The sequence below is a fragment of the Orcinus orca genome, chromosome 13, assembly GCF_937001465.1.
Source record: "Orcinus orca chromosome 13, mOrcOrc1.1, whole genome shotgun sequence".
Lineage (NCBI taxonomy): Eukaryota > Metazoa > Chordata > Mammalia > Artiodactyla > Delphinidae > Orcinus > Orcinus orca.
In genome coordinates this window covers 45,957,898-45,971,739 of record NC_064571.1, presented here as the reverse complement: position 1 = coordinate 45,971,739, position 13,842 = coordinate 45,957,898, and the positions used below count along the sequence as shown (strand labels likewise).

Below are 13,842 nucleotides of genomic sequence, written 5' to 3'. Positions count from 1 at the left end.
TTTGATCCATCACCGTGTATGGTTACATGCAGATGAACTGTGGTCGATTGATCTTTGTGGTCTCTATGGCCCTACTGAAGGTGTGACCTGAAGGCTCTTTGGTTTAATTTATATTGATAGTAGTACCTTGTGTTATAATGATATAGCTTTAGTCTTAAACAGATGCCTGCACCACTTTATAGGCCAAGAATGTAGATACAGAGAGTCTGGTTGTATGGCTGCGGTAAAAGTCAGACAGTGGCAGATCCAGAGCGAGGACCCAGGTCTCCTGGCTCTCAGTCCCGTGAGAAAGCCACCAGGCCTGGGGCCGTCAGCTGGTGGAAGCTGTGCCGGCTGTGCTCTCCCTCTCGGTCCTCCTGCCCTTTCCTGCCCCTGCCCTCCGCCAGGGCTGGTGTAAACTTTTAGCATGAGAGTCGTACCTGGACCACTCATTGTGCCCCCCTACTTCCTCACTCCTTCTACCCGATGGCCAGTGCCTCCAGCTGCCTCCACCCCCGCTCTCCAGTGTAAATGTGGTGTGGGCATGGTGGTGCATAGAGGCTGCCACGTGCAACAGCACCCTCGTGAAAAGAGACCCCTGTCCTAGAACAGCCATGAGTCAAACACTTTCATGAGCAGGAGTATCTATCCCTTCTTTTTGGATGCTTGCAGTAAAGTGAGGAGTTCAAGTCAGAATGCTGAAAGAGAAGATGATTTAGGTTTCCCAGTTTAACCATGTAAACAGGACACCTACATTGGTTATTACCTAGCTGGTGGCCCCATCTGAGTGCCTCAGCGTATCTCCACACCCACCTGTCTCTTACACGTCAGCTCATCTTGGGGGGTGTTGTGGAAACCTGCCGATAACAGAAAGAAATTAGAGAAAGAGATTGTCATGGAAATACAAAGCGGGCAAATGATGTGAAAACTAGACAGCAGATAAGCAGTTACACCTAGGACTTTAGATTAATCTATTCTTGCCACTCTTCCAAAGCAAACAAAAAAGATGACATTTTTAATCAAAAACATTTCTAACAACATAACCCATACCTCTAAATTATGTCAACTAGAAAGAATGAATTTATATTGTGTCACTTAATTGAGCAACTCGTTGTGGATTTATTTTCACTGTCTGGGGAAAACAGAGCCGTCTTTGCTTCTGTACTTGCAGACAGGAAAGTGCTTCCACATGAACAGAAAACCAATTAGAAAGGGAAATGTTCAGATATAAATATATTCTAGCCTAAATATCATCCTCATATTTTTAAAAACCTTCATTGAATAATACTGATTTCCACAAGGGCACATCTAAGACTAGTGTGATTTCATTGTGTCGGTTCCAAAAACCTATGCATTTTTTATGAGCCCTGAATACAGGACCAACTTGTAATTATCTGAGTAAGATATTTCTCTTTCTAATTTGCCCTTTACTGTTGACATTAAGCTCCTTAGAATTATTTCTGGACTATGTCACAAAATATCCATAATTAATACATACTGTGACTGGAAAGATTTGAAAGGACATTACTTAAACCCTAAAAATATGGTTGAAAATCAAAAACTCTGACTAAATGGTCAAGGAACAATGGATTTTCAAAGCTAAGATCAAGCCTCTGTGAGGGGAAACAAAAACTCAGAAAAAGTTAAAGATAGCCAATTATATTTCCAAACTGTGTGGTATGTAGAAATTGCCCACACCTGCAGAATTCAAGAAACAGTCACCATCCTAAAGAAGAGGTATGGTTGTTGAGGCACCTCTAGATTTGTTCTGCTGCTTCATTGTTACTCATAGTCACAAACTGGGGTAGAAAGGTGGTATAACTGGGAAGACAAGCTGATGGGGCCTTGCAGAAATTCCAATAAAAAGAAGCAAAAAAAAAAAAAAATCAACTTACCCTGAGGACTTCTTCAAAAGACATAAAATGTAAAAAAAAAAAACCTATCATTTAAAATGTGTGGATGTTTGCATTCTAAGAAAGACATACTAATATAGCTACACAGGTTACAAAAGAAAACAAAATGTAGAATTAACAAATGCAAAAAAAAAAGAGACACTGAATATCTGTGCAGTGCTTTTGATTAAAATTTTTATATAACAGAATATTCCCATTCCCTCTGCACCATCCGTAGGCATATTCCATTTTTATCTCCCAGTATCATCAGAATTCATTGAAAACCATCTCAGTACGAGGATCATGTTGGAAATGTGATACAAGTACTGTAAGTCTTAAATAAGAGTTTAGGATCTAAAAAGGGAGAGAGAACTCTCTAATAAAAATAAAATCACCAAATACAGAGACATGCTAATATGGAAATGTAACCAGGCCACACCAAGAGGTACAGGAAAAGTGATGTTGCTGGTAATGAATCGGAAGTCATCACCAGTCCCTTCTCCCAAATGCATGAAAAGACACGGGGCACAGTTTAAAGCCTGGTAACATTTAAGCATAAAGACATATTGTGATTGAGAAGACACATTTGTTTATAATACTCACCTGGTGGTGATTTAGGCCTTTGTCAAAGTGTTAATGTCTTCACCTACTGTAGTCTAGGAGCTTGAAAGGGTTAATGTAACTTTCAAATCCTTGCCTCATACTTGGTGGTAGTAGAGGATTGGGGAGGATTTGGTTTGTTAAGCCAGGCTCTTACTCTCCTTTTTCCTCCAGAAAAGGAGCAGACTATGGTTCCCAGTTGGTCGGGGGAGGGTCTCTGGAACAAGTAAGGGCACCCAAGGGTTGGGCGTTAGTTAAGCAGCATTTGGGGAGGGTCACCAGATATAGCAAATAAAAATACAGGAGGCCCAATTAAATTGGAATTTCAGATAAGCAACAAATAATTTCTTAGTACAAGTATGTCCCATGCAATATAATTGCATGCAATATAACATTGCAAGGGACATACTTGTACTAAGAAATTATTCATTGCTTATCTGAAATTCCAATTTGACTAGGCTCCTTTATTTTCCCTGGCAATCCTAATTTGGCATCTACCCCAGGGCTGTCTTTGAAAATACCAGTTGAAACCCTGAGTGGGCTGTGGAAAACGGTTTATCACATACTCATGTTTCTTTACCCTAAGGCCATTGGCTGTGTGTGGCCGGAGAATACACCCTGCTAAACTGAGCCTTGGTGAGCTTGGCCAGCCGTCTCCTAGCCTACTCCAGGCTAGGGAGGAACTGCTGACCTGAGATGTTTCTCCTGTGAAGCTTTGTGAGGAGGCAGCAAAGGAAAGACTTACTGACTGTATCTCTTCTTCTGTCTTGAAATGAGAAAGCAAATTAACTATTTTGATTTCAAATTCATTTACATATCATATATATTTTTTTATTTTGGAAAACAACCTGTCCGAATTATTGATAGTGTTATAAATAGTATTTAATACTAAGGGAAAATGTTCATCATATAACAAGTAAAAACAATAAGTAATAGTATGTTCATTATGATCCTGGTTTTGTCTTTTCAAAGCATGTTTAGGTAGAGAAACTGATAAGGATATATATCAAATGTAGGCCTAGAAATTTGGATGATTTTTAAATTTCCTTTGTCGCTATCATCTAAATGTTCTACAACAAGCATATTACATTTGAAATAGGGAAACTAAGACATTAAGATTTTTTTAAATTATAAAGTCATCTTTTGAAAGAATTTTCCAAGTTAGTTTCTATGATGCTCTTATTTTGGAGGGTTGAACAGAACCAGTTGTTTTTTTTTTAGAGCGCAATAGACTGAGTCACAAAGTTAAATGGCTCTTCTAGTAAATGTCATGAGATTTGTCTGACACAAAATAAACAAGGTTTTGGTGACTTACCTGAGAAGCTCCCCCCAGCCCTGTGTCTCAGATTGGAATGTTGGGTCAGCGATTTAATTCAGCAACCAGTTATTATACATTGAGAACCTCCGCTATTAGTAGTTATGCACTTCATTTAGTGAGGTCCCCTTCGTGTATTATTCTCCTAATGTATTTGAGCCTAAATAATATTCTTAAGATCAATTTCTTGTTCCTCTTTACAGTATATAAAATGTTGTGGTTTTTCATTGAGAAATGAGTCATTTGACATTTGTGTTGTTTTCATACAGCCGATGGAAAATGTCTGGTGTCGGTTGGTTTAGACGATTTTCACAGTATTGTATTTTGGGACTGGAAAAAGGGAGAAAAGATAGCCACCACCAGGTAAGAAGCTGCCGAGGTCTTAACGGCATCCTGCCAATGATCACACTGCAGTAAAAGTTAATAGTTTGCATTTTCTGGTAAGATTTCATCTTCAAACTCAGATGAAGTTCCCATAGAAAGCTTAACACCTAAGTAAAAACATATTGTAATATTTCATGGTGACAAACCTGACATAGAGGAATTAATGTTTCTTTCAGGCAATTGGAAAATTCTGAAATCCTTTCCAGAGAGTTATTCATCACTTTGCTTTTAGTAATATATGCATTATCTATATCAAAGCTTCTTCCCAGCAGTAGGAAAGCAGCTTTCCTCAGACTTGTGCCTTGCCCCTTGTTTTTCCACTATCTTAGCATCTAGTGAAGGACTGTCAATGTCACTGGAGTCAGAAGTTCCACTTGTCATGAGGCTGCAGCATGCAAGAAAGGAGGCCTGGCGTGTGCACCTGCCACTCGCTTTCAAAGCAGGCAAATTGTTGCCCTAATCTCCCCATCTTATAAATAGACCTTCTAAGACCACCTGCTATTTATAGGCCACCTGTCCTCCCTTGCCCCAGCCTCCCGCCCTGCTGAATCAGCCCTAAGTCTGAACACTACTTTCCACTCCTGCTTACATTGGTCTTAGCTGTTTGCCCAGCCATAGTCGGAGGTCAAAATAGTTGGCCGCCAAGGCCCAGCAATACAATTTGTTGCCCAAGGCATGTTATCAGTTTATCTCTCTACTGGTTCTTCCCTGCGTAAACCAACTTCCTTTTTATCTGGCACCATAAAATCATTTTTAGGTTAATGACTTTGAACCCGAATATTCACTTTTTAAATTGATATTTTAAATTATATAGGAAAAAAGTGTTTTTTGGCAATTTGATTTAATGAATGAAAACCTATAGATTGCTGGAGACTCAGAGGAGGAGCAAATGGAGCCTTGAGGACTCCAGCTGACCGTCTTAGGAGAGAAAGAGGAGCTTTTCTGATGACTGCTACTGAGATGGAATTCTTGGCAGCAAATGACAGCTCATAAATCCGCCTACCCAACCGGTTTTCCTTTTGCTCTCTCTAGTATTCCTCACAGTTATCCCACTCCCCGCTAATACTCAGATTCAGCTTCTAATCGCAAGTCCGCTTTCCTTCTAGATTAATGTACTGAATTTTACTTTAGTATTTCTGATAACGTATCATCTGCATTACAGATAATCTCTGGCAAAGCACATGTCTGCATTTCAAAAGCAACAGAAACGCAATTTTCCTGCTAGAAAACCCTCTGCACATGTGGGTAGCTCACCTGTTATATATCAGAAACAGTAATAGAAATGGAAGAAAGAAATATTTATTAATATTTTAGAAGTATATATTTGATATGTTTGGTAGTGTTACTTCTATTTAATTAACACAAAGTGACTTAACACCATTATGTTAATAATACAGTTTATTTTTAGAATTGTTCCCAAGCCATATGTCACATTCCCCTAACAGGACACCTGCAAAGTTGTCTTCAGAGACCAATTCTGCAATTGTAACATTCACCATTGCTCTATCCAAAGAGTATCAGAGATTGTTAAAGTTCTTTGGATGAATACTAGATTTTTAAATAATAATATTTATACAATATTATCAATCATAAATATTTATGTAAATAAGTAACCAAACAAATTAAAATTCTATTTATGGTCTGAGATTTAGGTGCTTAAGTAGATAGAAACTTTAAAAACAGGGACATGAAAGAAGTGACAAAGAAAAAGGAGTAATACTTTACCAGTGGGACCTTACTGACTCCAAGGGTCTAATTTACTCTCAGAAGATGGCTGATTCAGTGACACCCCTCACTCTGCACTTCTGCGTCTCACTCACGGCCTGCATCGCCACTAGCAAGGCTTAACAACAAACCTGCTTCCCGCAGGTCGTGCGGTTCTGGCAGGTAATGTTCTGCAGTAGCACCCGTCACCCAGGATGTGAGATTTCCCCATGGAGGGAGGGGCACAATGGCTGTGATGGCATCACCGGCAGTACCGCTGCTGCCCAAGGCTAACGTGGACCCCCTGCACTCAAAAGCCGCCCTTCAGTTGGGAACATGTTTAAGTGAACCTATGTTTTTATCAGCTCAGAGAAATTAGAGAAGTTTGGAATTGGCCCATAAAGATCTTATTACAAGATCTTGATGAGACTTGAATCAATCTCTTTGCACAGTTTTTTTGGATCTTTGCTAATTTTCATGAATGACCTCAGTCCCCTCCATTACAAATGAATTTTTTAAGTCTCTTTTTCCTTTTAAAGATTGTTCAGATTTTAGTCTAATATACAAGTAACCTATGTAATAACCAAGAGTAATCTCTTAAGGGCAGTAGTGAAATAGCCTGATATCAGCGTCAATCAGGGCAGAACAATGAGATAATTAATCAGGCACCTCTATGTCCCTTTATTTAGATTTCCATCACACCAGTAACATGACTGGGGGACAATGGCTAATTATTATTGACAAGCTTCATCTCAGAAGTTTGAACAGTGGGGATATTAAGCAAAAGGTACAGTTATCAAGTTGCATAACAAGATTACTTCAATGTTAGTGAGAAATAGTTGTGCTACTAAAAAGCTTAGGGACAAAACATAGGCCCACATGGAGCAGGTACATAGACCTTCAGCGTATGTGTTAGCTCCACTGCTTGTTCTATTTTAGGTCCCTACCCTTACATACATTTAGTGAATGGGATCAGGTCTCCTGCATACCAAATTGAGATCTTTCTCACTTTCCTTTTTAAAGTTTTCTTCTGTTTTCAAAATAATACATGATTATTAAAAAGTTAGAAAGCACAGAAAATCACCAAAAAGAAAATGAAAATGATTCATAATTCCACTACCCAGACATAGCCATGGCTAACATTTTAGCATATGTTCTCTGGTATATATTCTGCTAATATTTTTATCCATTTTTATTCATATGTGGGGTATTATGCATACTGCTCTGTAACTTGCTTTTTTTTTTTTTTCACTCACCAGTGTATCATTTTCCTTTCTTCTTCTCAATGTTACCTGGCTTATTCTATGTTATTCTATATTGTAAGCCATTTTAAATCTTTTTTAGAACTGGGGTATAAATCAAACATTCATTCAGTCTTCCACTTGTGGGCTACCTTCACAAAAAAGGAGAAAACCAAATCACATACACTGAGACTGGGCCTCTATGCAAATGAGAGGGTTTTGAATAGAAGATTGGGAAACCAACTCACGTGTTGTGCAGCTGCCCTTGGCTTCTAGAAGAGGAGCGTTCCTTCCCTTTTCCCTGTACTTGCTGATAGAGTTTAAAACGTGGCCCTACGTGGTGAATTACCTATGACTCAGGTCATAGGAATAGTCCTGTATTAGGGCAGCAGTATGGACTCTCCTACATTCTTATTCCATCAGGGTAGGACCTGAAACTCTTTTCATTCTGTTTTTCTTACGCACACACACAGTTGTAGGCAACTTCTCTACAAATTTAGCAAGCATCTAAAGGGAAAAATAACAGAGGTATTCAAAGAATGTTCTTTATTTAGGTGTTGACATTAACTAAACATTTACGTGCCATCACTAGTCAGTTTAGAATGTTAGCTACAAGATAAACAACATTGATGTTTTTATGACACCAAGAAATGAGGTGAAAACTAAAGTGTGCTCTCAAAAAAGACTTTTCCAACCATCTGATTGTTTGACCTTGTATAGACACTAGCAAACAAAACAATGCTCTTTTCTATGTATGGGATGTAATTTGTGATATCTGTTCTCAATTTTCATTTCAGTTTTCTCTAGCGTCTTCTCTCTAAAGTTTATATTAATGATTTAGGAGCTGTGGGGATTTTCCTCCAATCAAGAAATCTTTGGATGTTTAGTCTTTCTTATGGTTATCTGGTTCACTTCTCCTCTTTATGTTAAGCACATTTTCTCTTCTCTTTTATCTAAACCTTTTTCTCACTGTCCTAATTGTTCCTGATACTTTCAGTGGACCTGGTGTCCAAGCTTCACTTTTGACTTTCAAAGAAACAAAGAGAGAAAGTTCAAAAATCAGTTTCTCCTCCTTTCCCTGCCTTTCACTGTAAGGCCTACATAATAGGTATGGAGGTGCTTTGTTCTTTCTTTACTTTTCTTTTAACTTTTTATTATGGAAATTTTAAAAGTTACACACAAGCGGAGGAAACAGCATAAAGAACTCCCTTATACCCATCACCCAGCTGCAACATCCTACAAATGATACAAAGCTCTTCGCCCTCCCCTCGTTTTTTACTTTTGCTTTCTTTTTTGCTATAAAATTTTAAAGAAAACTCAAGACATTGTGTCACTTGACCAGTATGTACTTCATTAGGCATTTCTAACTGAAAAGACTTATTTTTAAAAACCACCATTCCATTATCACAACTAAAGCAACAGTAATTTCTTTCTTTAATTTATTACTCTATTTAAAATCAAACATATCTGACTGTTTCAAAAATGAGAGTTGGTTTGTTCAACTCTGCATCCAAACAGGGCCCGTGTATTACGTTTGATTGTCATCTCCCTTAAGCCTCTTTTATTTTATAGCAGTCCCCCTCCCACCTTATTCTTGCCATGGATGCATTTGAGAAACCAGGTCATTTGACCTATAGAATGTGTCACATTCTAAACTTGACTGGGTCTTCATGAAAGCATGTCAGGCATTTCCCTGTATTTCCTATAAATGGTAGTTAGATCCATAGGCTTGGTTAGATTCACATTCAGCTTTTTTTCCCTTAATACTAGTATTATTGATAAATCATATACCATACAATTCACGCATTTTAAAGTGTACAGTTCAATCACTTTGTAGTGTATACAGATGTCAACTTATAATGCTGTACACTTGAAACTTATATAATAAAAATAAAGTGCATAATTTGATTTTTTTTAGCATATTTACAGAGTTGTGCAATCATTAACACTATCTAATTTCAGAACACTTTCACCACCCCAAAAAGAAATCCCATACTCATTAGCACTAATATACTTTCATTCTCTCTGGATTTTTGTATTCTGGACATTTCGTATAAATGAGGTCCTTTGTGACTGGCTTCTTTCATGTAGCATAATATTGGGTGGGCCAAAATGTTCGTTCGGATTTTTCCCTAAGATGGCTCTAGTAGCACTTAGTTGTCTTTAACTTCATTCGAAGCAATTTTGTTAGATTGTATGTGACAGCTGTCATATCAGCGTGCATTTTAAAAGACATCAAAATTGGTGAACTTTTGTGTAGCCATTTTAATATTGAAGATGAAAGAAAACAACATTTTTGGCACATTATGCTTTATTATTTCAAGAAAGGTAAAAACGGGACCGAAATGCAAAAAAAGATTTGTGTAGTGTATGGAGAAGGTGCTGTGACTGATCAAATGTGTCAAAAGTGGTTTGCGAAGTTTCATGCTGCAGATTTCTCACTGGACGTTGCTCCACAGTTGGGTAGACCAGTTGAAGTCGATAGCGATCAAATTGAGACATTAATTGAGAACAATCAACGTTATACCACGCGGGAGATAGCCGACATACTCAAAATATCCAAATCAAGTGTTGAAAATCATTTGCACCAGCTTGGTTTTGTGAATCGCTTTGATGTTTGGGTTCCACATAAGCTAAGCGAAAAAAGCCTTCTAGACCATATTTCCACATATGAGTCTCTACCGAAACGTAATGAACACGTTCTGTTTTTTAAAACAAATTGTGACAGGTGATGAAAAGTAGATACTGTACAATAATGTGGAATGGAAGAGATCATGGGGCAAGCGAAATGAACCACCACCAACCACACCAAAGGCCAGTCTTCATCCAAAGAAGGTGATATTGTGTATATGGTGGGATTGGAAGGGAGTCCTCTACTATGAGCTCCTTCTGGAAAAGCAAACAATTAATTCCAACAAGTACTGCTCCCAATTAGACCAACTGAAAGCAGCACTCGACGAAAAGCATCCAGAATTAGTCAACAGAAAAACGCATGTTTCTTTGATGACCAGGCAAAAACTGTTACAGTTTGGCTGGGAAGTTCTGATTCGTCCGCCGTATTCACCAGACGTTGCTCCTTTGGATTTCTATTTACTTAGATCTTTACAAAATTCTCTTAATGGAAAAAATTTCAAATCCCTGGAAAACTGTAAAAGGCACCTGGAACAGTTCTTTGCTCAAAATGATAAAAAGTTTTGGGAAGATGGAATTATGACATTGCCTGAAAAATGGCAGAAGGTAGTGGAACAAAAGGATGAACACGTTGTTCAATAAAGTTCTTGGTGAAAATGAAGAATGTGTCTTTTATTTTTACTTAAAAACCGAAGGCACTTTTTGGCCAACCCAATATTTGAAGGTTCATCTGTGTCACAAGAAGGATCAGTATTTCATTCCTTTTTATTGTGTGGATCCTACCACGCTTCATTTATCTGTTCATCAGTTGATGGATAGTTGGGTTGTTTCCTCCTTTTGACTATTATGAATAATGCTGCTATGAACATTTGTGTGCAAGGTTTTAAGTAAACATATGTTTAATTTCTCTTAGGTATATACCTAGGAGTAGAATTGCTGGGTCATATAGTAACTTAGTATTTAACATTTTGAGGCACTGCCAAAATACATTTCAAAGTGGGTGCACTATTTTTTTTCTTTAATTTATTTTTATTTATTTATTTATTTTTGGCTGAGTTGGGTCTTCGTTTCTGTGCGAGGGCTTTCTCTAGTTGCGGCGAGCAGGGGCCACTCTTCATCACGGTGCACGGGCCTCTCACTCGCGCAGCCTCTCTTGTGGAGCACAGGCTCTAGATGCGCAGGCTCAGTAGTCGTGGCTCACGGGCCCAGTTGCCCCACAGCATGTGGGATCTTCCCGGACCAGGGCTCGAACCCATGTCCCCTGCATTGGCAGGCGGATTCTTAACCACTGCACCACCAGGGAAGCCCAGGTGCACTATTTTTCATTCCCACCAGCAAGGAATGAACATTCCAATTTCTCCATATACTTGCCAATACCTATTATTGTCTGTCATTTCATTATAGCCATCCTAGTAGATATGAAGTGACATCTTATTAAGGTTTTGGTTTTCATTTCCCCAGTAGGTAACGATACTGAGCATCTTTTCATGTATTTACTGGCCATTTGTATAACTTCTTTGTAGAAATGTCTATTTAGATACCAGTATTTTGCTCATTTTTAACAGGGTTATTTGTCTTTTTATTATTGAGTTACAAGGGTTTCTAAAAATTTATTCTGAATATAAGTCCCTTATGAGATATATGATTTGCAGATATTTTCTCCTAAGGTCAATTTTTTAGTCAAGAGTACCTGATATGTACTTCATGTTTCACTTTATCAGAAGAAACATAATCAGTGGCATACCAGATGGTGAGGGCAGTGGGAGTAGGACTTGACAGGTGCAAGCAATAGGGCTTCTATTATCTGTAGGAATTTTTTAAAGAATAAGAAAACCAACTAAAAGCCAATCTGCTTTTTATTACTCTCCTGAGCCAGCAATTCTAAACAGTGTCAGGGATGGAATTCCTCTTTCTCAGGAATTCCAGTCCACCCCATGGTGTGCCACTGCCCCAAATGTCTGGTTCTCCTACTCTTAGTAATGCTCAGCTCCATTGTGGGTTCTGGTACTATCAGCCTCATCCTTCCATTGAAAGCTTCCCATCCATGTATTATCTAATTGTTGTAGCATCCATTTACAACTATGGGCTGCATTGATTATTTAATTAGGGATTGAAAATGATAATTTTCTAATTTATTATTTATTCTTCATATTAGCTAGAATTCTTCTATAAATAAGAGTTTTCTCTCATGAACCACTTGGTTTCTCTGAAATACAATTCACACAGAAAGTAGTCCTTTAAATATTAGGGGCTAATAATATTTGTTGTCTATAACTTGCAGATATTTCCCCTAGTTTGTCATTTGTCTTTTGAGTTTGATATGATGTTTTTCATCATGCAAAGGCTTTTATTTTTATGTGGTCAAGTTTATCAGTCTTTACCACTTCAAGATTTTGAGACCGATTAAGGAAAGTGTTCCCTGTCCTCTGGTTAAAAGGAAATCACCTGTGATTTCTTCTGATCTGCTATGGCTTCATCTTTACATTTAGATCTCTAAACCATTTGGAATTTATCCCAGTATTTATTATGAGGAACAGATTCAATTTTATCCTTTCTCCATATGGCTATCAAGGTGTTCCAAACACCATTTTCCTTTTCCCTTTCATATTGACTATTTTTTAGAACAGGTTTAAGTTCACAGCAGAATTGAGCAGAAAATACAGAGTTCCTGTATACCCACTCTCCCAGCCACCTTCAAATCCCCACCTGGCACCAGAGTGGTATATTTGTTATAATAGATGAAGCTACATTGACACATCATTATCACCCAAAGTCCACAGTTTACATTAGGGTTCACTCTTGGTGTTGCACATTCTATGCGTTTTGACAAGTGTATAATGACATGTGTCCACCATTATAGTATCATGCAGAATGGTTTCACTATTCACTGCCCTAAAAACCCTTTGTGTTCTGGCTGTTTGTCCCTCCCTCCCCTCTGTCCTGGAAACCACTAATCTTTTTACTGTCTCCATAGTTGTGCCTTTTCCAGAATGTCATTTAGTTGGAATTATACAGCATGTAGCCTTTTCAGATTATCTTCCTTTACTTAGTAATATCCATTTAAAGTTCCTCCATGTCTCTTCATGGCTTGATAGCTCATTTCTTTTTAGCACTGAATAATACTCCGTTGTCTGGATGTACCAGTTTTTTTAATCCGTTCACCTACTGAAGAACATCTTGGTTGCTTCCAAGTTTTGGCAATTATGATTAAAGCTGCTGTAAGCATCTATGTGCAGGTTTTTGTGTGGGCGTAAGTTTTCAACTCCTTTGGGTAAATACCAAGGAACATGATTGCTGGATCTTATGGTAAGAACATGTTTAGTTTTGTTAGAAACTGCCATAATGGCTTCCAAAGTAGCTGTACTATCTTGCATTCCCACCAGCAATGAATGAGAATTCCTGTTGCTCCACATCCTTGCCAGCATTTGGTAACATACACCATTTATTTTTAGTATTAATTTTTCCCCCATTGATTTGAGATCTGTCTTTATTACCTACTACATTTAAATATTGGGTCTCTTTCTAGATTTTCTATTTTGTCATTGGTTTGTCAGTCAATTTGTGCACCAATACCACACTGTTTTAATCGTGAAGGCTTTATAAATTGTTTTAATATCTAGGAGAGCTACCCTTCCTACTTTGCTTTTCTTGTTCAGACTTTTCCTGGCCATTACTGCTGTTTTATTCTTCCATAAGAACTTTAAAATCAAGGTGTCTAACTCCAGATTAAAGAACAGACACTAAATGCTCTTTTTTATTGGAATCAAGTTGAATTTATAAGCAAAGCTAGGAGAATTAACATCTTTATGATTGAGTTTTCAAACCCAAGAACATGGAATGTGTTTCCATTTTTTTAAGTCTACTTTTCTATCTTACAAATATGGGGTGTTTTTTGGTGGTTGTACTCATTTGCATATAGTGCACAGTTCTTGTTAAATTTATGCCTTGATATTTTTATTGTTGTTTATAAATAGAGTCCTTTCTTCCAATATATTTTTCAACTGGATATTGTATATATTAAGGTTATTGATTCTGTATTTAGTTTTATATACTGCAACTTTCCTAAATTATCTTATTTGTAGTTATTTTTACGTTA

At 37.7% G+C, this 13,842-nt stretch overlaps 1 protein-coding gene across 1 annotated transcript in view; it reads left to right on the top strand.

Annotated features, from left to right (window-relative positions):
- Positions 1–13,842, top strand: part of EML6 (EMAP like 6) — a 315,760-nt gene that overhangs the window by 211,232 nt on the left and 90,686 nt on the right. The window contains exon 16 of the mRNA XM_033414224.2: positions 4,056–4,149. Coding sequence (XP_033270115.2) covers positions 4,056–4,149 — 94 coding nt within the window. The remainder of the gene's footprint in view (positions 1–4,055; positions 4,150–13,842) is intronic.